The sequence below is a fragment of the Amblyomma mixtum genome, chromosome 3 (genome assembly GCF_055824585.1).
Source record: "Amblyomma mixtum isolate Tamu chromosome 3, ASM5582458v1, whole genome shotgun sequence".
Taxonomy (NCBI): domain Eukaryota; kingdom Metazoa; phylum Arthropoda; class Arachnida; order Ixodida; family Ixodidae; genus Amblyomma; species Amblyomma mixtum.
The window spans coordinates 162,419,292-162,443,445 of record NC_143014.1 but is presented as its reverse complement, the minus strand read 5'-3'; the positions used below and the strand labels follow the sequence as shown (position 1 = coordinate 162,443,445).

The 24,154-nt window shown below is 51.6% G+C and overlaps 1 protein-coding gene and 1 long non-coding RNA gene across 7 annotated transcripts; both read right to left on the bottom strand.

Annotated features, from left to right (window-relative positions):
* Positions 1-3,068: 3,068 nt before the first annotated feature.
* On the bottom strand, positions 3,069-5,154 carry LOC149352554 (uncharacterized). Of its 6 annotated transcripts, XR_016290817.1 has the most exons (6): positions 4,974-5,151; positions 4,348-4,495; positions 4,085-4,235; positions 3,782-3,946; positions 3,610-3,679; positions 3,070-3,411 (listed from the first exon to the last, which is right to left on the bottom strand). It is a non-coding gene; the product is annotated as an uncharacterized LOC149352554 (long non-coding RNA). The 6 variants fall into 6 exon arrangements; XR_016290816.1 differs by having other exon boundaries at positions 3,069-3,411; positions 3,610-3,946; positions 4,974-5,154; XR_016290814.1 differs by lacking the exon at positions 3,610-3,679 and having other exon boundaries at positions 3,073-3,411; positions 4,974-5,145.
* Positions 5,155-18,561: 13,407 nt separating this feature from the next.
* Positions 18,562-23,954, bottom strand: LOC149352553 (uncharacterized). The gene is made up of 3 exons (XM_089577197.1): positions 22,997-23,954; positions 21,926-22,116; positions 18,562-18,648 (listed from the first exon to the last, which is right to left on the bottom strand). The coding sequence occupies exons 1-3, from the start codon at positions 23,952-23,954 to the stop codon at positions 18,562-18,564; spliced, it is 1,236 nt and encodes a 411-aa protein (XP_089433323.1).
* Positions 23,955-24,154: the final 200 nt, after the last annotated feature.

Genomic DNA, 24,154 nt, shown 5'->3' with positions numbered 1-24,154 from the left:
CTGCAAGCAGCCCGCCTCGGACCTCAAGAGGCCAAGCATGACACAGTCATCATCAATACCCTCCAACACCTCATCCTTATCAACACTCCCGACCCGTAGCGCCAACTCCACTACCTCGCCATCAAATCAGTACTCATCAAAGGAACCCCCTACGACATATACTCCTACCAAGCAGTCCCGGAGGACTGCGCCCGCGGTGTGGTCCACGGGGTCCCTCTCGACCATTCATACGAAGATATCAAGGACCGTCTCAGACACAAGCGGAACCCTCCCATCCTCGACTTCAGACGGATGGGCTCGACAGAGTACATCATCATTCTCTTCGAAAAAGACTGAGTGCCCAAGCACACCTATTGCTCTTCCGTTCTCTATAGATGCCACCTGTTTAAAAAGAAGATTGAGCACTGCCTTAACTGAGGCGCACTCGGCCACCGCGCGGCTCCCAAACAACTCCGCTGTCCCGGCCTCGACCAAGTAGAACCCCCGAGGACCACTCCTGCACGCCGCAATGCAAGATCTGCGGCAAAGCACACCTGACGGCGGACAGAACGTGCAAGGCGCGCTTCCGCACTCCATACCTCGTCAAAAAGAGGTATTGGGATGCCAAGCGAGCCGCCGAGGCAAACGCCAGCCAGGCTTCCACCAGTAAGGCTCCATCCCAACACCGCAGCCGCTCCACGACCCGCAAGCCCCAGGCCCCGCGGCTCACCCCGGAGTCCTTCCCGGTGCTGCAACCTGCCGCACCGAAACAGCCGCCTAGCACTAGCAAGCCCAAGGCCCGGTCCCACTCCTGGACCGAAACCAGGCCACCACCACCTCCAGTCCCCCGAGGCCACCTGCCCAAGCACCCGGCCACTGCACCACCAACCAGGTGAGCTGGGCAGGCGTAGTCTCCCAGACCTCCGCCAACTCCCTCTATGAAGAGCTGTTGCGTGTCCGCGCGCAGCTCGCCTCCCTCTAAACCACTAACCTCCACCTCCAGGCCCAGCTGCGTGCTCATCAGCAGGCCCAAACCCCTATCCTGGGCACAGCGTCCCAGGCCGCTCCTACCTCCACTCTTCCAACGCCACCTCACCTCTCCCTACTCTTCCACCGCCACCTCTCCCTACTCGCGAACCACCAGCCAAGAAGCGGGCTGCAACTCCCCCTACCTTCTTGACCACAGCAACCCCGGACGAGGTAACTTCAGTCCTACCTCCCAAATTCGATAAACTCATGGAAGCCAGAATTCAGGCCGTGGTGCAGACAGCCATCCAGGCTTTCACCAAAGAATTCTCCAGGCTCACTACCCGTCTAGACGAATTCGCTCGCCAAACTGACGAACGATTTAAGGAGCAAGAGGCTAGCCACGCGACAGCTTGTGCCGCCGCGCGGCCTAAAAAGAAGGCCCAGCTCCACACCCTCTCTAACACCTTCAGTGATGGCGAGGTCATGCACTAGCCTCACCATCTGGCAGTGGAACTGTCGAGGCTTTGGTGCCAAGCGGGAACTGGTTCACCAGTTCCTAGCTCGGGCAGACGGCCCCGGCGTGCTCGCGCTACAAGAGCCCCCCCCCCCCCCCCCAAACCCCCTACCCTACCCAGCTACCTGCCCATCGTCCTCATTTCTCCTACACCCCCTCGGGTTGCATTCCTTGTACACCGTGCGCTCACTACCATCTCCCACCCCTTAGACGTCCCTGAAATAGATCACCTCCTCATCAAACTCATGCCGTAGCACACTCGGGATAACAGCCTCTTCATCTTCAACGTATACAGCCATCCGAAGTGCCATGCTGCACGGCTTCGAGCGACTATTCACGCTTGCCAAGCGCGCCGCACTCAAATGCCCCCTCCTAATTGTAGGGGACTTCAACGCCCCATACGGCCTGGGGCTTCACAACCGACACCCCAAAGGGGCGCAGTGAGTGAGTGAGTGAGTGAAAACTTTATTAGCTCTAGATTCGGTTGTGTTCGGCGGTTTTGAGATGGCTTCGTCCATCTTGCTCAAATGTCGGTTGCCCTTAGTCCAGGGCTCCGTTGGATGCTGCTGCCAGTTTTGCTCGCCGAATCAGACCTTCTTGGTCGACCCGGCGATCGCTGGAGAGCACTCCCTCCCATTGGCTCGCAGCTCAACAGGCCGGCTTCTCCCTTCTCACAGACCCCACCACCCCTACTCGCATCGGGAACAGCGTCTGCGCAGACACTACCCCCGACCTCACCTTCACCCACCGCCTCCCTCACGCTGCGCGGTGTAACACCCAGGTAAATTGGTAAATTGGTTTTTGAGGAAAGGAAATGGAGCAGTACCTGTCTCACATATATCGGCGGACACCTGAACCGCGCCGTAAGGGAAGGGAGGAAGGTGGGAGTAAAAGAAGAAAGACAGAAAGAGGTGCCGTAGTGGAGGTCTCCGGAATAATTTCGACCACCTGGGGATAACGTGCACTGACATCGCACAGCACGCGGGCGCCTACTGCGTTTCGCCTCCATCGAAACGCGGCCGCCGCGGTTGGGTTCGAAGCCGGGTACTCCGGCTCGGTAGACGAGCGCCTTACCACTGAGGCAAACACCCAGGAGAACCTTGGTGATCACTACATTATCGAGATTCTCTTACAATCAGTCCAAACACGCAGACCCCCTCACGAAGTAGGAACCCACGAAACACAAAAAGCGCTAATAGACGTCTAAAAAAAGTCTCGGAAAAAAAAGCTTGACATCTAGAAGAAGTTTCACCTAAGCAGTTTTTTAGACTTGGACGTTTATTAGCCCTCTATTAGCTCTGCTAACGCTACGCTTGTATACGGCTAGAAAACTTCTGAGGTAGAACTTTTCTAGAATTTTTTTAGACGTTCCTTTTTTTTCCGAAATGGGTGCCTGTATTATTTTACGCATTTCAAGACTGATTTTAGTGCTGCCTTTAAACCCTCTAAAGCTTTAAAAATGTTATAGTTCATTTTTCTGGTATACACCACTCAAAAATGAACTCAAAACTGATTTGCAATGACCCGAACAATGAGCCCACATTACAAGGGATGTATGGCTGTAGTAATGAGTCATAAATCCATATGCTAGCACACTTTTCAGTCACTGCGTAACTCTTTATTGAATCCAGTGCATATAAAACCACACAAAAAAGAAAAGGATCAGGAAATTAATGTTAGAAGCCACGGAGGAGGTAGCTTCACTGGTTTGGCTGACGTTGCAACGGTAAGCACTTGGATGGCGGGAAAGTGTCGAGCAGCAACCAATTGTTAAATCAAAAAATCATTCGGCCCCGGGCATGTTCACAACGGATGCGTTGATGAGCAAGTTGCTGTGATTTGGATGGCACTGAAGAGCTCGCTAGGTGTTCCAAAAATCGCTTTTCTTTCAAGGAGGATGCCAACTAGACGGTAACAAGGGGAAGTCAAATCCAGCTCGGTTCAGCAGCCTGCAGAAGTGAAAAATATAAGAGTAACCAAAAGCACAGTCAGTCAGGTGCATGGAGAATGGCCAATGAGGAGTCGGAAGCAAATAAGACCAGGAAATGGCAAGGAGTGACAGCACAGGCAATAAAATAAGCTAATTAAAAACATAGATGCATATGATGTCACTGCAAGCGGCATTTCAGCAGAGTGCTACGGCTCACCATAAACTCAAGAAGTCAATCACTGTGGAGGCCTTTAACAGAAGCAAAATCCAAACAGCGTGCATGGACACTGAAAGCCAAGCAGTCAATAGCAAGTGCACTGCCTTACTGTGATGCACACTGCACTCATAGAACCTCCTAAGCTGCATCTTGCAAACAGGCTTTCTCTTACCTGCAAGATGTGGCTGAATCAAAAGTGGTTGATGTTTGACATCTTGCACCGTCACATGAAAACATAGCAGAGATGCTGCTGTCCTGGTAATGCCTGCATCACTTCAGTATACACCAGAGATGTGTTAAATCTTGGACCTTAACTTGACAGCCACACAGGGCACATCTGAAAGATAAGACAAATAAAAGTGCGTGTGTGTAAGGTTTCTAACACTGCATTGCCAAAGAAGCCCTTTCTAATCTGTACGATGAAGCTCAAACAGTGGGCAAGAGATTGCTTACACCACTGCAAGAGATTACTTACACCACTGCACAAGAAGCATTAGTCCAGATTCCCACCTCAGAACTGAAACAATCTCCAGGCCAAGTCGTCTGAACAACCAAGTACAAGGTGCTGCTATTCATTTGCGTGAAACTAGACCAGGTCCTTGCTCCTCCGGCCAACAGTTGGAGTTCTAAAGGACAAACAAATAATGGGGCTTGTGGAATGAACATTAGCAAAGAGCCTAGACCTATACAAGAAATCATGAAGTTAAAGAAAAGGAAGGAGTTGCAAAGCGTGCTTACCAAAACTTGAGAAGTTGAGCAGGCAAGGAGGTCCTCTGAAAACCACTGTTGAACAGCCTGTACCCAAAACGAAATGTACACAGTGAAGTAGGGACAACGCCAGCTGTGCACGGTGCAATGGTTTTCCGAAAAATAAAAGCTGCCATGCCTGCAAAGAGCCGTAGTACTTTACTGCACTGTCGAACAGCCTGCACACATACAGGCAGCACCACTGAGTAAACTACCTTTGTGCCGGGGCTCTCAATCGCAATGAAATAAAAGCTTGACGCAGTTAAGATAACCAAAGCCTTTTTAACGCGAGTTTCACTGACGGCAATCACAGCAAGGAGAATTGGAGCACACAGGTGGCCAGATGAGAGTCCTTGGCAAGAGTACCGTTCACCTTGTCATCGCCTTGGTAAAGAAAGCAACTCGCATGCGATAGCAGCCTAGTTGTATCCACTTAACAAAAGCTCAAATACGTGCAAATGCCCTGTTTTAGTACATTCAACGCTGCACTTTGGTATGTAAAACACTGGCTGATACTGTTTTGTGATTTGTAAACCAAAGGTTCAATCAGGCGCGTTAGTGGCTTAGCCGGCAAAGCCGACACTTTCACCACAGAAGAGAAATGGAAGGTTACTTACTTTTTGCTGGAAACGAGGCTCACATCTCAGTGCAACACTGGTAGTAAACGATACCGCAGAAAAAGGGGAAAATGCAAACTGCAGCGGCGTGAAGTGCCAACCAGCGCGGAAAAAGTGCGCAGCGAAACGTACTACAACGTGCGCAGCATCCGCTTCGCGCGCGTAGCTATCGCTAGCCTCTGCAACGCCAAATGACCAAATAAAGTACTAAATTTCTAAACGTAAAAATAAACAAATCATCAAAGAACCAAAAAACAAATTGAATCTAATACTTTCATGTAAAACTAAGCACTTGCAGATTCCACTAAGATTTTTTTCTGCTTTAAACGGCTAAAACCATTTTGGCAAACTATCCTGCATCGCCACCGTGCGGAGCGACACCAAGCAGCAAGCTGCGGCGTGACTCAAGAAAGATTGCCTCCAAGATACGCCGCCACGAAAAGATAGCGCGCGGGTGATCTGCGCGATAAACCGCGCGAGCGAGGCTCAGCGAGCTCGGCGATGGCGGCAGGAAGACCATGGAAGACGGCGAAGGCAGCGTGCGCTGCGCCTGTCAATCCGCATGCTGCCGCCAGCTAGCCGAGGCGTAACAGAGGCGTTCGCAACATGAAGCAAATTTTTTCACTCGCGTCGGCTTTCAGGGCAATTATCTGTTACCTAAATCCAGCCTTACGAGTGGCGGGTTAGCTGCACTCGATGTGGAACGTGATTCGGGCTCCGCAGGAGAAAACGCGCTTTCTGTGTTCGAATACAAAGAGCGCGGTCTTTGCACCGGCGCGCCTGCTCTTCGAAACGTCAAGCAGGATGGCCATCTAATTTATGTGCCGTGATTTACAGCATGTTTAATCCACGGTGACAACTCTGCTGATTACTGGCGCATCTCCTTGACGTGGTCTCAAGTTCCACGTTTTAGAAACAAGTCTAGAAAACATCTGACTACAGATGTTTCACAGAAGTTTCACAGCAAACGTCTGACTGCAGATGTTTAAGAGACGCCGCAGAGGAAACTTCTTCTTGTCGACATCTATGAGACGTTTGAACACAGCGCAAGACGTTTGTAGTCATTTGAAGCTGTTCCGAGACGTTCGTAAGACGTTTTGTGTTTCGTGGGAAGTAGGACTCATCACGAAGTAGGACTCATTCCGCACCTCCCGAGCAGTTCGTACTCTAGACACCGCTCAGATGTAGCTACTTGGACCGACCAACTCCAGCATGACGTCCGCGCCGTGACTCGTCCCCTCCCAGAGGACTGCCCTGCAGACGCAATGGATTCGCATCTATGCCCCTATGGGAGGCCAAGGCGGGTCTTGAGCGGGCGGCGTCAGAGCTGGAATTGAACACTCAAATGCCGGCTGGCTCGGCTCAACAAGGAGATTGAGACGCATGCTGCGACCCTATCTCGCCAAAATTGGGAATCCCTCTGTAGCAGGTTGTACGGGAACATGAGCCTGCCCCAGACCTGGAACCTATTCCGTCATCTCATTGATTCGACTCAGTCTAAGACACACCAGCAACACAACCTCATAAAGCTCATACACACATCCGAGGCCTCCCCGCAGGAACTCCTCGAAAAGCTTCGTGATCTCTACTTCCCCACATATCCCTCCGCAGACCACCCTGACTACACACGCTCACCTAACGACCTCCTCGACCAACCGCTCACCGAGGCGGAAGTCAGGGCAGAACTTCAGCGCATCAACACGTCCTCAACTCCTGGCCCCGACGGAGTGCACAACAAGGCACTCCGCAACCTCGATTCCCCTTCCATCAAAATCCTAATCGACTACTTCAACGAATGCTGGATGCGCGGCGCCCTCCCTCCTCAGTGGAAAGACGTCAAAGTAGTCGTTATTCCTAAATTCGGCAAACCACTTCTCCGCGTTAACCTTCGTCCCATCTCCCTTACTTCGTGTGTGGGCAAGCTCATAGAGCACGTTCTCCACACCTGGCTCAGCCGATATCTGGAGAATAACAACCTCATGCCTCCGTGCATTTTTGGTTTCTGCTCAGGCTTATCCACCCAGGACGTCTTTCTACAACTCAAACACCACATCCTTGACTCCCACACGGGCGACACCAAGGCTATCTCGGTGTCGATCTGACAAAAGCTTTTGACAACGTTACCAACGCAGCCGTCCTAGAAAGCCTCCACGCCCTAGGCGTAGATCCGCGGATGTACAATTACGTCCGAGACTTCCTCTCCGAACGCACAGCCACACTCACCTTGGGCGATTGCCAGCTCTCCGATGTCTCACTGGGAGCACGGGGAACGCGTCAGGGTGCTGTGCTGTCTCCTATCCTCTTCAACATAGCCCTTCTCCAACTCCCCCGCCAACTCGCCCAAGTTCCCGACATACATTTCAGCTTCTATGCTGATGACATCACCGTCTGGGCCAATCGAGACAGTGATGGCGACATGGAACACAACCCACAGTTGGCCCTCAACATCATCGACTCGTACGTTCGCGCGCGCGGCCTAGCCTGCTCCCCTTCCAAATCGTAACTCTTCCTTTACCGCCCCAGGCCGCACGACCCCGCCAACCCTCCCATCTCACTTAAACTAGGGAACCATCCCATTCCCCTCGTCTCAAAGATTCGCATCCTGGGCCTCGTCCTTCACTCCCACGGCACGCACGGCGACACCATCCAAGCTCTCCAGACCCAAACCCAGGAAGTCACCCGTCTAATCCGGCGCGTGGCGAACCGGTGCGCAGGTCTGCGAGAGCGGAACACTCTCCGCCTCACCCAAGCCTATATCACGAGCCGCACGGCGTACTCATTCCCCTACCTCCCCCTAAAGCAGAAGGAGCGAGACCGCATCAACGCGCTCCTCAGGAGCTGCACGAAGGTCGCCCTCCGCCTACACCCCAGCACCTCTACTGCCCTGCTCCTCGACCTCGGTACCCACAACACATTTGAGGAGCTGGCAGAAGCCACTCTAACAGCACAGCTGACTCGCCTGTCGGGTACCGCGACAGGCCGCACTCTGCTTTGTCAGCTAGCCATCTCCCCGATCATCCGTCGTATACCGAAGAGGCCTCCCTCATCTCATCATCCATCCTATTCTAAGAACATGCACCCGGAGCACGACGGAGAACGCAGGGCAGCCCGCGCCAAAGCCCTGCACAAGCTGTACGGCGACAGTTTCGAGGTAGCCTATGTGGACGTGGCAGCGTACTCGTCGGCCTCCCGCATGGTCCTCGCCGTCGCTAACAATCAGGCCCGATTACTGGCATCAGGCTCCATCACCACAGACTCATCAGAAATTGTAGAGGAGGCTCTCATCTCCACCTCTGCCGCCAAAATTCTCTCCGACTCAAAATCCGCCCTCTCCAATTTCACTAAAGGCCTGATATCGCGCACCGTGGCTCGGCTTCTACGCTTCTGGCACCCCACCCGCCCTGTAACCCTTATCTGGACCCCCGCACACGCAGGCCTCCCCGGTAACGAGGAGGTCCACTCCCTCGCCCGAGGTCTCACTTTCCGGGCTGGAGTTCGACCCGCCTCCGCCATCCCGGGAGCGTCTGCTTACCTTCAGAGATATCCTTACCCACTACCGAGGTACCCGGCGCGTTTACGCACCGCCGGCTCCCTCTCTAAACCTAACCCAGGCCTCCCACTGGCGCCGACTCCGGACCCGTACTGCTCCCTGCCCCATTCTTCTTCATTCCCGCTACCCCGATCAGTTCCTTTCCTCCTGTAAGCTCTGCGGGAAACCGGGAGACTTTATTCATAACCTTCTCACATGCCCTCCTTCCCACACCCTCCATCCCCAACCATGGCGGAGTCATACTGGGAGACTCTCCTGGCCAGCTCCGCTGCTGCTGACCAGCGCCGGATGCTTGCCGACGCCTTCAAGCGGATAGCCCTCCAAGGACTGTCCTTTGCCCTTTAAGGGCATCCCCCTAAGGGCTGCCTCGTGCCACGTAAGTGGAGGCAGGGTTTGCCCCCTCTGCATTGCTTGGCAATAAATGTTTCCACCACCACCACCGTCCCACACCTTTAACTCTGTCGCATTTCTTGCAATCCACAACACAGCACGTATTTCCTCCGCCTTTCCACATTTTCGTAGAAAGAACACCTTCTGCAGCCACCCGCGATATTTCCACTCCTAAGTCGCGGCGTACGCGCCTGCGACTTACGAGGCCCGTAATGGCGCCGTGTTCTGAGCGCGCCTGTGGCGCCACCTTGTCTCAAACGGAATAACTGCGCGCTGTAAACTGTCTGTAAGCTCACCAACACCGACAAAGAATCTTGTCACCGTGCGTACGATCTTGTGTCGTTGCCTAACAACTCGAGTTACGACCCGAGCTTTACTCTCGGGTAAGGTATGGTAGTAACTCTGGTACATTTGGAGGAGCGTTGCGGCAGCTGCGCGAGAGGTTGCTCGGGAAGAGCAACATGGGTCTCACAATCTGTACCGGTGGCTGTGAAAGAAACAGTACGTGCCAGTATACAGTGGCGCATCTGTTAACCGCTGCGCAACTGCGCTGGTAGTGGTATGAGGACTCGCCGCCATCTGTGAGAATGACCAATTCTGCATACATACGTATATATGGGCATTGACCCACTAAAGGTATCACGTCATACCCTTAAGGCGGAGCTTAAGTGCCCCCTCCCATTGAAGAATGAGCACCTGTTTTTGCACATCTACTCGGTTTAACATTCGATAAACCCCTACCAGTTTTGAAATTTAAGTTGGGTACATGGTTTTTTCTTTCTTTCCTTCTTTCTTTCTCTCTTTTTCTTTCTTCCCTTATTTCTTCCCTTCTTTCTTCCTTTCTTTCTGTCTTTCTTTCCTTCTTTCGTACTTTCTTTCTTCCCTTCCTCCTTTCTATTTCTTTCTTTCTTTCTTTCTGTTTCTTATGCGTCCGGAATTTTTTTGGTAAATATTTTTGCTCTGAGTATATCTCAGACTTTTAAAAATACTACTAACCAAAAGAAAACAAAAAAACCTATACATGTGTGACTTCTTATCACTGGCTTCTTTTCAGCGCCGCGCGTACTTTTCATGAGCGGCTGAGCGTGCCACTCCGCTCGAGGGAAGACGACGACAGAGCCGCACGTGCCCCTGCTCGACCGCGCAGTGATTAGAACAGCCACGTCGTCTCCCGACAGCAGTTGCCGTTCGTTCCGCTGCGAGCAGCTCTCGCCGACGGAGGGCAGACTCAAGAACCAGCCACACAGAAGGCACGTACGAGTCCCGAAGGATCGCTCCATGACCTTCGCCTCTTCCCGCGAGTTCATCATGAGCAGGGTGAGCGGCCGAGCTACTAGCACATGCAGCGGTAGCGCCTACCAGAGACCCGGCGTCTACTTGGCCGACGGCTTCCGATTCGTGTCGAGGCTTCTGCGGGGTGCCTCTGGCACCATGCGGCATGTGGCGAGCCGTTTCAGAGTCGCAGCTGCTATCCCACGACTCGTGTTCTGCGCGTTGGCCAAGATCGTCACATGGCTGAGGACCAGCGCATCTGCTGCAGTGCCAACTACCAGCAGCATCAAGTCATCCGGTTGGGACGAAGGTACTGTACCCACCTTGGGTGTGTTGGCCGGCACTACCTACCCCCTCGAGATTTCTCCAGTGATGCCATGTCAAAAGGAAAGCGTGCAGGGAAGAACTGGCGTCATGACTGCACGAGCACTGCGCCAACGGAAGTTCAGACTTCCGAACTACGCCTTCACGGCAGCTGGAAACCGTACTTCGAGACGGAGGGCGGCGTCCAACAAGACACGTCTGGAAAGCTTCGCCCGGCAGCCGCGGGAATCGCCGTCTGGAGCTAACGAGACGCTACTCCTCGGAAAGCTTCTCCGGGAGTACGAGGAGATGCGCCAGTACTTCGCTCGGCGCTCATCCAGCGTGCCGATGGCGGAAGCGAGGGCTTGACTCAGGTGTCTACCGGCAACAAGAACACTGCGGCTTGGGGAAATACCTGCATACACCTCAAATGGTGGCGAGGTTGGTTCCGACGGCGTCTGACAAGAGAAGTCAGCAGCCCGGTCGAAAGGTCCCCAGCGGCGCATGCTGAAATAAATATATAACAATGCAGCATTTGTCGGCTGTTGCTGTCTGCGTAAGTTCTGCACCATGCATGTTGTTCAAGTGAAAGTGCATGACAAGGAACTCCGTTGAGTAGATACTCTCGAGCTTGAAATAATGCTGCACACCAGTGAAGAGGTAGACGCTGTGCGAGCTGATGTGGTTGTCGCAGCTGCAATTGTCGTCGCTCGAGTGATTGCCATTGCAAATGGAGCTATACTCGGGGACAGCTTTCTCTGGCTATGCAGTGGAAGCTACTCTTATCTCGCGCGCTCGGGAGGGAGGGAGATTTAAGTTGGCGGCGCGCGCTGGTAGCTTCCACTGCATATATCCACAGAACGCTGTCCCCCAAGTTTTTTTTCTGTCTGGACGGCGTTTGCGGCCACAGTAACTCCTAGTGCATGATGCGATGCGGGCGGCTTGGCGCTATTGAGGAGGGCCATCGTTCGAACTGTACGGGGAAAGTGGGGGCACGTATTGCATGCAGTGCGAACAGCGGCGCCAAAATAGTCATGCTTCTTCAGGTGTGCGCCCGTGCTACGTTCGCAAACTTTTCTACGATATATCCCGTGTGCATCCCTGCACCCTTTCCGTTGCGACAAGCGCTGGTAAACAAGCGCTGGTAGCGCAAGTAAGGTGGCATTTTAGTGCTCTTTCGTGAGCGCTGTTTAGTACATGTTCTGCAACCCAATAACAACTGCAGTCGAAAGCCGAAGTGTTATCGATCTGTTGGGAAAACCAGGATTTGTCAAGACGGTCGTGACGTCACAACCACATGACTTCGGCCGGGTAATTCAAACACCCAACTACAACGTTCAAACATACAACACCTATGATGTAACTACATATTTCCTCATTGGTCTACAGGGTGGCTTCGTTATTACACCACCATTACGCAAAGCCTCTGAAGGAAGAAAATCAATAGCGTTGAAAAGAAAAATGGCCAACGTGCGAAATAAACGTTGGCCGAAACTCGAACAGCTGACCCTTCAGTCGTGAGCCGGGCGCACTACCCCTCGACGTCTAAGGAAATTCAGTTCGATTTTTAGAGCGCAGCTCTTAGACGTCCGTTTCTGCGTTTCGCGGCGTCGCCGTTGTCCGTCGTAACTAGCAGTGGACACCCTTTAAGCTGCGAAATTAATGGAGCGGGAGCTTAGAAAGGAGAAAGTAAAAGCTCAACCTCCTCCCCTCCTTAGCAGACGGCGCGCCGGTGGGCGCAGCTATGCATAACAACCATGACGTCACACAGAAGCGGTAGAACAAGCGTGCGCGCGTCGGCGGTGGCAGCTACACCACAGCTCCTTCGCCAGACGTCTCGTAGCAGTACAGTGAATGAGACGCATAGCTCCGAAGCGGCTCAGTGATTCCGCGCCAAGCGGTTCGGGGAAGCGGCAGTGGGTTGACCACAAGGCTTTCGCCAAGCACACTTTGGAATTTAAAGTGTATTCGATATTTTTTTGAGGAAAGGAAATGCGTAGTATCTGTCTCACACATCTAGGTGTTCACCTGAACCGGGAGGAAAGCGCATAACTGCCCTCTTGGAACAGTGGACGCCTCAATCGTGCTCTAAGCTACGTGGCGGTAGTGACAGATGTGCGCTGCATGCTTTGGCATTGACAACGTTGTGCCAGAAACGCTGCCACCTGCCAGGGTGGCACGGTGGGTGGGGACTTTAATGTAGATGTAAAGACAAGAGGGAATTTCTGACCACTTATGCGGGAGAACCTCCCGTTCCTCTCGCTCGTAACGGCTCCCACAGCTGTGACAACCTCGCGAAATACTTGCGCAGACCTCGTCTTTGAGAACCAGGTATTAATGCAGCAAATCGAGCATATATCCATCTATTTCTCCGTCCACAAAGCTTCCTTCATGACAATCAAGAACTGTTAGTGGAGTGTTTCTTGAAGAAGGAATATGTGTGAAAGATAACAAGTTGTCTGTAATTGTACATACATGTCTTGCTCGAATTCTTTCTGAAACAGCTGATGAGCTGCGCTCAAATTTCGTATTAGGGAGTAACGCAATCGTCGGCAATTTTTTTAACGGGAGCTCTTTTGTGTCTTACGGTAAAAATGAAAAAGAAGTATTGTAAAAAATAATTTTAAAAAGAGAACGGTATACGTGTCTGCGAAATGATATGTCACGATGACACCAGGCCGCTGAAGGGACACATTAACGCTATCGAGTCATACCCTTTGGCCCGTTTCACATGCATGCAGGGACTCCGGAACTTTTTTGGGAGTGGAGAGGGGGGGGGGAGCAAGTATTGTCTTTGCTTCATCATCATCACCAGCCGGACTAGACCCACTACAGGGCAAAGGCCGCTCCCATATTCCTCCAATTAACCCGGTCCTGTGCTAGCTGCATCCACTTGACTCCTGCAGAGTTCTTATTCTTATTAATTATTAATGTTTCAATTCATTGTAGCCGTTTCAATTTTACATAATTGCTTCCTCGCTTATTCTACGTTGGTATACACTTTAATAATGGTTGCAAATTTCATAATTACTGAGACCTGCGCAGCCCGCCCAAGTGAGTAAACGGATTCGAAAGCTGCCAAAAAAACATTTTTAATATTTCTGAATTCGCGCTCGCACTGAAGCAAATGTGAACTGATATATTCATGCAAGTAGACATGAAAGTAGACACTAGGTACAAAGCTATAGTATCGCAGACTGACGAGCTTCAAGGCTAGCATGACAAGAGGACGTTGGGCAGGAGAGGTTTTCAAAGGAGGCCGAAGGTTGCTGTTCGTTCTGCCGTTCTAGATACGAGCTCCTTCATAACGGCATCAAAATGCAGGTCCGCAATTCTCTTCTTGTGCACGTGAAGGAGGAGAAGGTGTGTCAGCCTCCTCTGCGTCATTCGATTGCACAGAAATATTTTTACTCTCCTCAGAGCACTCTCCTCAGATTTTTACTCTCCTCAGATTTCTCTCTGGGCTGGGACCAGCTTCTCTTGCCGTTCGTACGAGATGCAGCATTAAACCTTGTTCTTGCTAGACGATGCCATCGTCCTTTGCCGGAACCTGCAGATGCTCTCCGCGGGTCACCGGACCGCAGGTCAACGCTACCCTTGGGGCTAGCGTGCGACAGCGGTGGGATGTCGCAGGCGAGCCACATGTAACAACCGGTACAAGTCTACGTTTGGTATACGTCTATGTGCTTAGACCGAAGCGGCGAGCACCGTCGATCGGGCGAACCGCATCAGCTACCCCCCCCCCCCCCCCCCCCTGGTTCCGGCGTCCCTGCATGCATGCGATTTCCTCCTGCGACGCTGCGATCTGCAGCTGGGGAGGGCCGTCGGTCTTGCCGCAGACCGCATGCGACGGGTTTCCGTCCGGTTGGAATTCAATTCAACCGCAGCGTCGGTGTGCGCGCTCTGCGACTGACCAATAGGGAGCGCCAAGGCGGCGGGCGATGCGTGGTCACGTAGGAGCTGCTGCCGCGGCGAAAGCAAAACTGTTTATTCTAACCAAAACATAAGAAATATTGCCTTGCACCTAAAAGTACGTTGGTTATCATCAACATTTAAACATATACATCATCAACATATTCCGTGCAGCGTTTCTGTCGCGTTTAATCATTGGCTGTACGGTGAAACGCAAGAACATTCGGGGGACAGGGCCATTTCACACGCTGCGACTAGAACGAAATTATTCAGCCAAGGCGGTGACGCCTCAGTGCGATTTTCGGTCAGTGCTTTCGCATGCAACGCTTACCCAGCAAATTCCGTCGGACGGACAGACAAGGTTGGTTTGATGTTCGCATAGGCAGCCTATGATCAAACATCAAAGCAACCTTGCCTGTCCGTCCGATGGAATTTACTGGGTAAGCGTTGCATGCGAAAGCACTCACCAAAAATCGCACTGAGGAGTCACCGCCTTGGCTGAATATTTTCGTTCTAGTCGCAGCATGTGAAACGGCCCTTAGGCGGAGCTTAAGTGTCCCCCGAATGTCCTTGCGTTTCAACAGGGTTGGGGGGGGGGGGGGATGATGAGCAGCTCGGATTTGGAAGGAGAGCAGGCCAGTCCGGCTTTTTTAGCAACTTCGGTTACTATGTTGGCCCCTGCTTGTAACGCTTCTTCTACCTCCGCGTCGCTGCCTTTCTTTATCCACAGTGTAATGTCGTCTGCGTACATGCTGTGGTATAGGTTTGATATCTGTTTTAGTCGTTGTGGGATTTCTAGCAAGGCTAAATTGAAGAGGAGCGGTGATAGTACTGCCCCTTGCTGGGTGCCCCTGCTACCTAGTTCTCTCGTGTCTGTTTGAGAGGAAGTCTTTTTATGCTCTTTTGCCCGGGTTGATAGCCTGTAACCCCACAAGCACAGCTTCGTGTTCTACATTGTCGAAGGCTTTCGTCAGATCTAACGCTAAGACGGCTCTGTTTTCTTTAGCCGGGGTATTGGGGACCAGAATGTGTTCTCTGAGCTGCAACATGACGTCCAGCGTAGATAGATTGGGTCTGAAGAGAAGCTCGTTTCCCTCTATGTGCTTTGTGAGCCTGTTCAACACTACATGTTCCAGTAGCTTCCCTACACAGAATGTCAGTGAGATTGGCCAAGGGGTTCTAAGCTGAGCGGTTTGCCGGGTTTCGGAATGAGGGTGATTTTCGCTATATATTTTCCACGACTTCGATATTTTGCCGCTTTTCCAGCACTCGTTCATATAACCGGTGAGTGCTTCTATGAAGCCCTCATCTAGGTTTCTCAAGGTCTTATTTGTGATTCTGTTTAGTCCTGCTGCTGATGAAGTTTTTAGTTCCATAGCCGCAGCTCTGACTTCCGCTACAGTTACGTCAGCGTCTATCTGTCGTCAGGATCTTGGGAATGCGACTGCAACGCAATACGCAAAACTCTACCTTCATCAGAAATATGAACCTGGATGATAACTCGGTGCAGGCTCTGACGAACTATAGAACGAGTGTTGGAAGGGTGGGAAGCTCGCGCCGGCAAAGAAAAACGCCAGAGTCACGTTTATACCAAAGCCCGGCAAGAAGCTGGACATTGACAACCTCAGGCTCATTTCGCTTACGTCGTGTTTGGGAAAGCTCATGGAACACGTGATTCTCACTAGATTGCAAAATCACGTGGAGATCCACCACCTAATGCTCCACACGATGATAGGCTTTAGGCCACACCTGTCCACGGAGGACATAATGCTACAGGCCTCGAAGGAAATCGTAGACCCCGGGAACAGCCACGGTACGCGGGCTATCTTAGGGCTAGATTTAAAGAAGGCCTTTGGCAACGTCTCGCATGAGGTGATCCTGCACAACCTATCACAGCTAAATGTAGGGCCCCACACCCACGAATACATAAAGGCCTTCCTGTCAAACAGGACCGCGGAGCTCACTATTGGAGAGCTAAAGTCAGGGCACATACCGTTGGGCAACAGGGGCACACCGCAGGGATCTGTATTATCCCCTTTACTATTTAACACGGCTCTCGTCACGCTTCCCGGTAGCTAGAAAGCGTCGAAGGAATCAAACACACTCTATACGCCGACGACGTCACGATATGAACAAACCGGGGGTCAGACGGTCAGATCGAAGAAGCCTTGCATAAGGCGGCGAACGCAGTGGATGCTCACGCCAGCTGGGCAGGCCTAGAGTGTTCCCCGCAGAAGTCGGAGTTGCTGGTCATCCGCAATAACGGAAGGGCTATAGCAAGGAGAAACCGACCAAGATACTGATAGAGATGATGTAAAAAATAGCGCACAGGGAACACAAGGGACGGAAAGTAAACGACGCAGACAAGCGCTTGTCTGCGTCGTTTACTTTCCGTCCCTTGTGTTCCCTGTGCGCTATTTTTTACATCATGAACGTTATCCAACTTGCCCAACTTTCCGCTTTACGGATAGAGATCCAAGGCAACGATTCCGGAGGTTAGATACAATACGGGTGCTTGAAATGTTTGTGCATACCAGCAGTTGTAACAAAGTAACGCTGGCCAGGCTAATGGCCTTGGTCCAACAGACCATACGACTCAAGCGCGTGGCAACTAGGCGACAGGGAGTGAAAGAGCGGGACCCATGTCGGCTCGCTCAAGCTTTTGTAATCAGTCTGCTCGTATACGCTACCCCCTCTCTGGACCTGAAGAAGGCCGAGAGCGAGTAGCTGAATTGCCTCATAAGGCAAGCGTACAAAACGGCTCTCGGCCTCCCCAGGAACACGTCCACCGCGAGACTTCTGTCTCTTGGGGTCCACAAAACACTGGAAGAGCTCATATAGAGCACAACTCACGCCACAGGAACAGCGGCTCAGACAGACTCAGCCGGGGCTCTGTATATTAAGCGATCTGGGCATACGGGGGAAGGACCCCGTAGACCAAGCAGCCATTCTGATCGAGATGCGCAAGCGCATACGCGTTAAACCCGTACCCAAAAACATGCATGCAGGACGTCATGAAGGCCGGTGGAGGGCCAGGGCGAGAATGCTAAGCAAAAAGTACGAAGGGTATGAAATTGTCGATGCGGCAGAAAATCGAATCGAGGACCTTTGCTGTAGGCGCGGTCAGCATATCTTGCGAGGTAGCAGCCACGGTGGTCACGGACAAAGTAGTGGAGGCCCTGGGAATCGTTCAGGAAGTCGGTGCTAAAACAATTCTTAGCGATTCCAAGACGGTCCTTCGCAACTTTGCGAGAGGACGCATCTGCGCCACAGCCTACAAAATTCTTAAAACGTTACCTAAAGACAGGAGCGAAGGGGACCGGGTCTGAGGCAAAGAAGAAAAACATGTTTAAAATCTTCACTCGGGCGGAAAGGAAATTTCTGAGCGCTTTTCCCGCGCTTCTTTCTTACCGCCTTGTCGTTGATTCTGTTGTTACTGTTGTTACTAAATTCTGTTGTTACTACGAAATATCTGTTGTGATGACAGAAAGTGTTGTGTTGTATTTTTCGAATACGAAAGATTTAGGGTCTCTGCCCCTCTAATATAAGTGAATATCACTGAATTTCGTGATTAGCGCTGCCAGTGCAAGCGTTGTCAGTTCTGTGTAAAATGAATGAAATTCTCAGTTTACTCCAGCGCAAGTATTCTTGTATGATGTGTTCCTGTGGGTTTTTCTTTTTAGCCAGTGAGATTGCATACTGTGCGAATATTGTGCCATGGAGGCAGTGGGTTGGGATTTTGTGCAATACCTGGTAGTGTGCCCAGTAAATCCAGTTCCCAGCATATATCTTCAACCCCCATTAGCAACGGTCCGATCTCCGGGTTTGCTACAAAATATGTCCCGGCGGGGAAGTTGGTGACAGTGCGAGGCGCCTTCTTGGGAGTGATCGTAAGGATGCATGTACAAGCGTGTTAGCGCTGTCCTTTGTTCAAGACGAGGGTGACCAGTTTTTACGTAATGGCTATAGTTACGGGGGATGTTCTGTATATGCGCCTGTTAAAGTACTCCGTCTTGTTTTGTTTGTTTGCTTTTCTGGTTTACGCATTCACGTCCCCTTACCTGAGCGGCTAATTCTGTTAAGAGTTTTGGAAAATAAAGAAAAAAATTTTCCACTTTTTTTTCTTAAGTCTTCGGCGAAGCTTTATTCCTGGTCGTGCATTCACAATACAGCTGCAAACTCTGGCAGCAGGAATGCTTGGAGTGAGGCCCAGTCGACGCTAATTGCCCCTCCGTGCTCCACGCCGGCCTGAAAGCGAAAGAGCGTCGCGTCAGGCTTTCTCAGAACATGCGTGCAACACGTGTTGCAACGGGCTATACCAAAGCACGAAGAACCACTGTGCGACGTAATCGTTTGCACAATCGGGGCTAGGAAGAATTCAGTGAGGAACATGCAAATTACTATAGAGGCGTGTATGTGCGGGTACGTGCATCGACACGCGCGCGTCGTTTGACTGTACCATTCGGGCTACCGGACCATTTCTCACTTTCTCCTAACGGTACGTCACAACACCCAGCTTCAGGCGTTATCGCCAACGCGAACGTGGGTTCAGGTCGAAGGGAGGGAACTCGACTGTATCTGCCCAGCTGCAAAGTCGTTTTCCCATCGGTTTCGCCCCCGCTGCGCTTTTTTTTGTTTTGTTTTGTTTTTGAGGAAATGAAATGGCGCAGTATCTGTCTCACATCTCGGTGGGCAATTAAACCTCACCGTAAGGTAAGGGTTAAAGGAGGTAGTGAGAGCAGAAAGGAAGAAAGAGGTGCTGTAGTGGAGGGCTCCGTAATAATTTCGAACACCTGGGGCTGGAACGTGCTCATCGCGCACGTGCTCATCGCGCACATGCTCATCGCGCACACACACAGAAGTTGCTCCGGATTGCACATGCATGCACCCCTTGGAAGGAGTGGTGGCGACTCTGACAGAAGCTTCCCTGTAAGCGAAACAGCACGCGTCACGCGATGCCAAGTTTTTTTCGGCGTCAAAGACAAACTTCGAGTGAGTGCCCGCGAAAGAGGTGCGCGTCATCGTGTACAGTAGTGAACAAAAAGATATATTTCCATTTTTTTTTCATATAAATTCGAAATATCACAGATATAAAAACCTGTTTGCTCTTTCTGAATACATTAATGATGCAATAATGCCCACTTCTTCTGTCAGGAGTTGTTATGGATGTAATTGTTTGCTTTCAGGCCTTTTTTTCTATTTTTGTCCTTCCGTGAGAACTTCGCATTGCATTCATTTTTCGTCTGTTCTAAATTAATTTTAACTTGCTGTCATTTTCAGGTGACATATTCTGTGGCTACATGAATTACTGCATAATTTTATAAGCAGTGGGTGGAGTGTGAGGCTAACATAGCGCCATCAAGACTGTTCAAATGGCAGTTATCTGCGGCCACAACTATAGAATGAAACACCATCAGCTTTCACTGGACTTCAGAGTAGTGCAATCCGTGCCTTCACAAATTTTGAACAGATGTAAGTTCAGAGGAGCTATAGTTTTTCGATCTTCGCAGGAGGCATGCCAGAACGACCAAACAAGTTGTCGAGAAAGAAATTGTTCACTCGAGCCTAAAAAACTCTACGCTGTCTGTTATGGACATTTCCGAAGATTTGGTACCGCTGTCAGGATTTCCAGTAACTCCATGGACTATGAGATGTCATGTGCAATGTGTTGAAGTTAACAAGACACCAGCTCCAACCCAGCGCACGTGAGAAAAAAAATTGGGTTTCCAGGATGATGGAGATAAAGGAACACCCGGTGTGGATACGTCACGAATGGAAAAGAGTGATTTCATAAGACGAATCGAAGTTCTTGTCGTGCAGGAATGATGGGATTCGTGTTATACGTCGCCCCAAACGTAATTTTTATGTACTAAGTTATAAACCTCCCACCTTAAACCACAGAGGCAGCAACGCGATGGTACGGGGCTGATTCTCCGCTTGTGGAGTTTGTCTCTAGCTTGACTGTTTTCAATGCACCATGAGCGAAAAGGTTGCTCAGGGCATTCTTGAAAAGGCTATGCTTCCACAGGCACGCAAAAATCTGGAATTACGACCCGAAACATTCTTCCACGCTTTCGAAAAATTGAATGAAGAAGAGAACGGTGGACCTTATGGAGTGGCCAAGCCGAGCTACTGAGATTATTTCAGTTGAGTATATTTAGATAAGCATCTCATATCGTCGGAAGGACAGAAAAAGCCAGCAGCGTCGAGCAGAAAGTTGAGAAGCTACTGAAAAAGTGGAGAAACATGGACTAGACATTCACTGCTTTGGCGGCGTCAAGCAGTGGTCGCCAGAAAAGGCTTGCGTGTGAAGTACTGACGCATAAGGTTATTTTGAAAAGGCATTCTTTAAATTCTTGCCTTATTTTGTAACAAAAAAAAACATATGTAAGGTTGGCGCCATTCAATCGCCTCTTTCCATTTTAACCGGCGCCGTAATAACGACTGAAAAAGCCGCTCTACGAGCGGCGCGGCGACAGCATCGCGGTCGTTAGCCTGGACGGCGTTCGCTGTTTCACTGGAAGCTCGTTTCCGTGTTCTTTTTTTACCAAAGTAAACGAGAGGTCTCCCCTATCAGTTGAAGGCGCGTTTCCGCCCGGTCGCGGCCTGCGGGAAGAAAGCATCCTCCGTGGCCGAGTGCGGATCGCCCACAGGTCTGTTGTGGGGAGAGGGAAGGGCAGCATGCGCGCCTCGCGGCTTTCTTCAAAGGGTTAAGCTCGCGGAGTGCGCGCTTGCGGTTATCGAAGGCATCCCTTCTTTGACAGGGCCGGTGCCACACGGCGTGGCGCGGTACGGACAATTGCCATTTGCTAGCCTCATCTGGGAACGGTTAGCGGCACCTTACCTGCCCCGAGGGGGGTGTCGCGGTCCCTGATGCGGGAGGGCGTTCGTCGCCGCGTTTGCAAGCTGTGTATGGCGCCGAGGCCGGGGCTTTTAGGGAGAGAGCGAAAACACATGTAGTGACGAGGCTCCTCAATTCAACTTCTTGCTTTTTTTTTCGCGTGGGGAGAGAGCGCGGGGGCACGCGATGTTCTGCCGCCATCGCGACACAGATTTTGTTCTCGACCGGAGCCAGGCACGCAGACCGTGCTCTCGAGTAGCCATGGAGTGGGTCCACGGGGCGGCTGGTGGGACATGATGCTGCCATGTATATACTCCTAGTAAATAGTCGTCTGTGTACATAAAACCTATATCAGTGCTCGACAAGAGTCCCCTGTCTTCCTACTGGCTGAGTACTTCGTTGGAAAAAAGAAGAACGGAGGAACAACCTCTCCGTACATCAAGAGAAGAGTAAAAAGAACCACCCTTTACTACATAATCGCTGATACCTTCACGCAATGCTGAAAGCAGATCTTCAATAAATTTGCTGTGAGAACAAACTGTTGCTTAAAATGATGATACAAATTAGTTTCTGTTGTGTCGGAAGTCTGACATTGTCGTCCCACTAACACTGTGCGCAAATTTTAGTGCAATAAAAATGTTCAGTCCAAAAAACTCGAATATATCTTTTTGTTCACTGCTATACCTCTGGGCAGGGGAACGTGGCCGTGCTGGCAGCTGCGTCCAGCCGGTCTTCGTCTCTGATGGGCAGCCGTTCCGGCTGGATGACCTCCTCGCGGGGTCTGGACGCTCCGGCCGCCACCTGCCGACCGCCATCGACTGCGCCCGCACGCGGCTGAGCCGCCTGGCCGCCGCCCGAGACCGCCTCTTGAGTCTCTGCGCCGGCATCGACTATCGCTGTGCATGCGCGGAAAATCTTGCAAATACGGACCGCACCGGTGTCGCGTCGGGAAAGAGCAGAGGTCGCTTGAAGTATCAAATAAACCGGCAGTGGTTTGACAGTTTTTGGTCACCCCGTTGCCCCCTGGGCTCGGATGCCCTATAAGAGCTTGAACGTAACGCGCAGCCTTACCGCGATCTGTTGCGCAACTGCCGTGCCTCTGAAGGGAGTGGATACATACCGAACGATGTCTTCAGGCGAAACAAAACCCAATCTCCTCCATCCAGGCGCCAGCGCAAGGCTCGAGAATAGTCTAATCTGCCCGGTTCACACGCCGTATGCGCTGATTGCCGCGTGAAACAGTGCCAACGGTAAGGCGAAGACAAGCTATCGACGGCGGTCACTTACCGAGGGAGCGACGTATATACAGCTAATAACAGTGAGCTGAGCGTACCAGCGTTCCGGAGGGACAGTACTAAAATAAACTCATAACTTCGAAAGAGCGCGCCATTTGATGGCGAAGGACTTTGCGTGCCCTGACAAACTTCGCCAAACAATCGTTCGTTAATGGCAAACAACGGCCTTAAATCGAGTGCGCCTTACGATACTCGTTTTGTACGTTCATACTCTGTTCGCACCAAAGAGAGCCTTGGTTCTCATCGCATCCCTTCTTCCGACGGCACTGTGGTCGTCGCTTCAGTGAATTAGTTTACATCTAGTTCCCAGTCGCACGCTCGCTAAGCTTGCCGAGAACTCTGAGGTTAAATGGGTTATCTGGAAAGCTAGTTTCACTTCCTGCTTGTTTCCTGGACGAAAGTCAGTTCGATGAAAAGAATAAACTACTTCTGTGAGGAGGTGTGCTTGAGGAAAACGTACCTAGACGCGGAGGCTTTGGCGGTGCTTGCTTTGGCGTGCCACCGTGCTCCGCCTGTGCCGAACCTTTGGGCGTCTCAGGAACTTTTTCTTCGCCTTGCGTCGCAGCTCCCAGTGCATCTTTTTGAAGGACCTTTCCTAAGTCCTCTTTCTCCACGGGCGGAGCCTTCTGGTCTTGCGGCTTTCCCGCCTGATCAGACACACTGGCCTCACCCGCGTGCGCCAGACTTGTTTTAGCATGGTCAGCAGGAACGCTGCCGGGGCCGCCGCTCTCCGCAGGCTTTTCCTCTACAGTAGTCAGGTCACTCGCCTTTTCTCCAAGGCCTTTAGGTTCCGGGCCTTTCTGGTCTGGCGCTGCCTGCTCTGCTGTCTTTTGGCCGAGATCTGGGCGTTCGGGCGCGCTTTCTTTCGTCGTTTGCTCTGGCAGCGTGCTCGACGACGCGGAGGCATCCGGAGGAGGCTGCTTCGCGTCGGATGTCCCGCTGGGCTGCGTGGCCGGTTGAGACGACTTCGGCGCTTTCTCGCTCTTCGCGCCCTTTTTTCTCTTCGATTTCTTGCTTTTGCTTCTCGAGCCCCTCAGCTTCCTGTATATCTTGCGAAACACGCTTTTCCTTTTGCGACCCTTTCCCCCTTTTTTGCTAGATTTTGTAGACTTGGATTTTTTACCGCTGCTTGATGTGCTTTTTTTCGACGCCCCCTTCTCCTGGCGAGGCTTGGACTTCTTCGTGGCGTCCTTCTTTTCGGAGGGACCGGCTGCGAGGTCGCGCGCCTTGCCGTTGCGTTTCTTTGTCGACCGGTCTTTCTTCTTGCCAGATTTGGATGCTTTCGAACTTGACGAACTCTTCGACTTCGATCGTTTCGATGGCTTTGTTCGCTTCTTGCCATTTTCCTTTACCTTAGCAGCACTTGGCTGCTTCATGTCCTTGCTCGCCTGCTTGCCCATGTCATCATTCGCGCTCATAGTGTCGCTGTAGCCAAGGGCGGGGTTTTAGTCCAGTTGGCTGCTTGTAAGTGGTTGCTTACTGCCAGACACAACTGTATATTTTGCGGCCTGTCTTGCTTTCCCCGTTCTGTGCCTCGTTTCTTCACCCTGAGGGAGACAGAAATTTCACTTACGGTTTTCTGCACTTTCTACGAGAGAAGTTACGCTGCCGTGCCAAC

What these genes read in the sequence shown, in the direction of transcription:
- LOC149352553 (XM_089577197.1), bottom strand. Translation starts at nt 23,954, where the DNA reads ATGAGCGCGAATGATGACATGGGCAAGCAGGCGAGCAAGGACATGAAG. An exon ending in GCCAAAGCCTCCGCGTCTAG is followed by an intron (nt 22,117 to 22,996) that starts GTACGTTTTCCT and finishes ATGCCGGCGCAG; the next exon opens with AGACTCAAGAGGCGGTCTCG. An exon ending in CCACGTTCCCCTGCCCAGAG is followed by an intron (nt 18,649 to 21,925) that starts GTATAGCAGTGA and finishes TTTCGCTTTCAG; the next exon opens with GCCGGCGTGGAGCACGGAGG.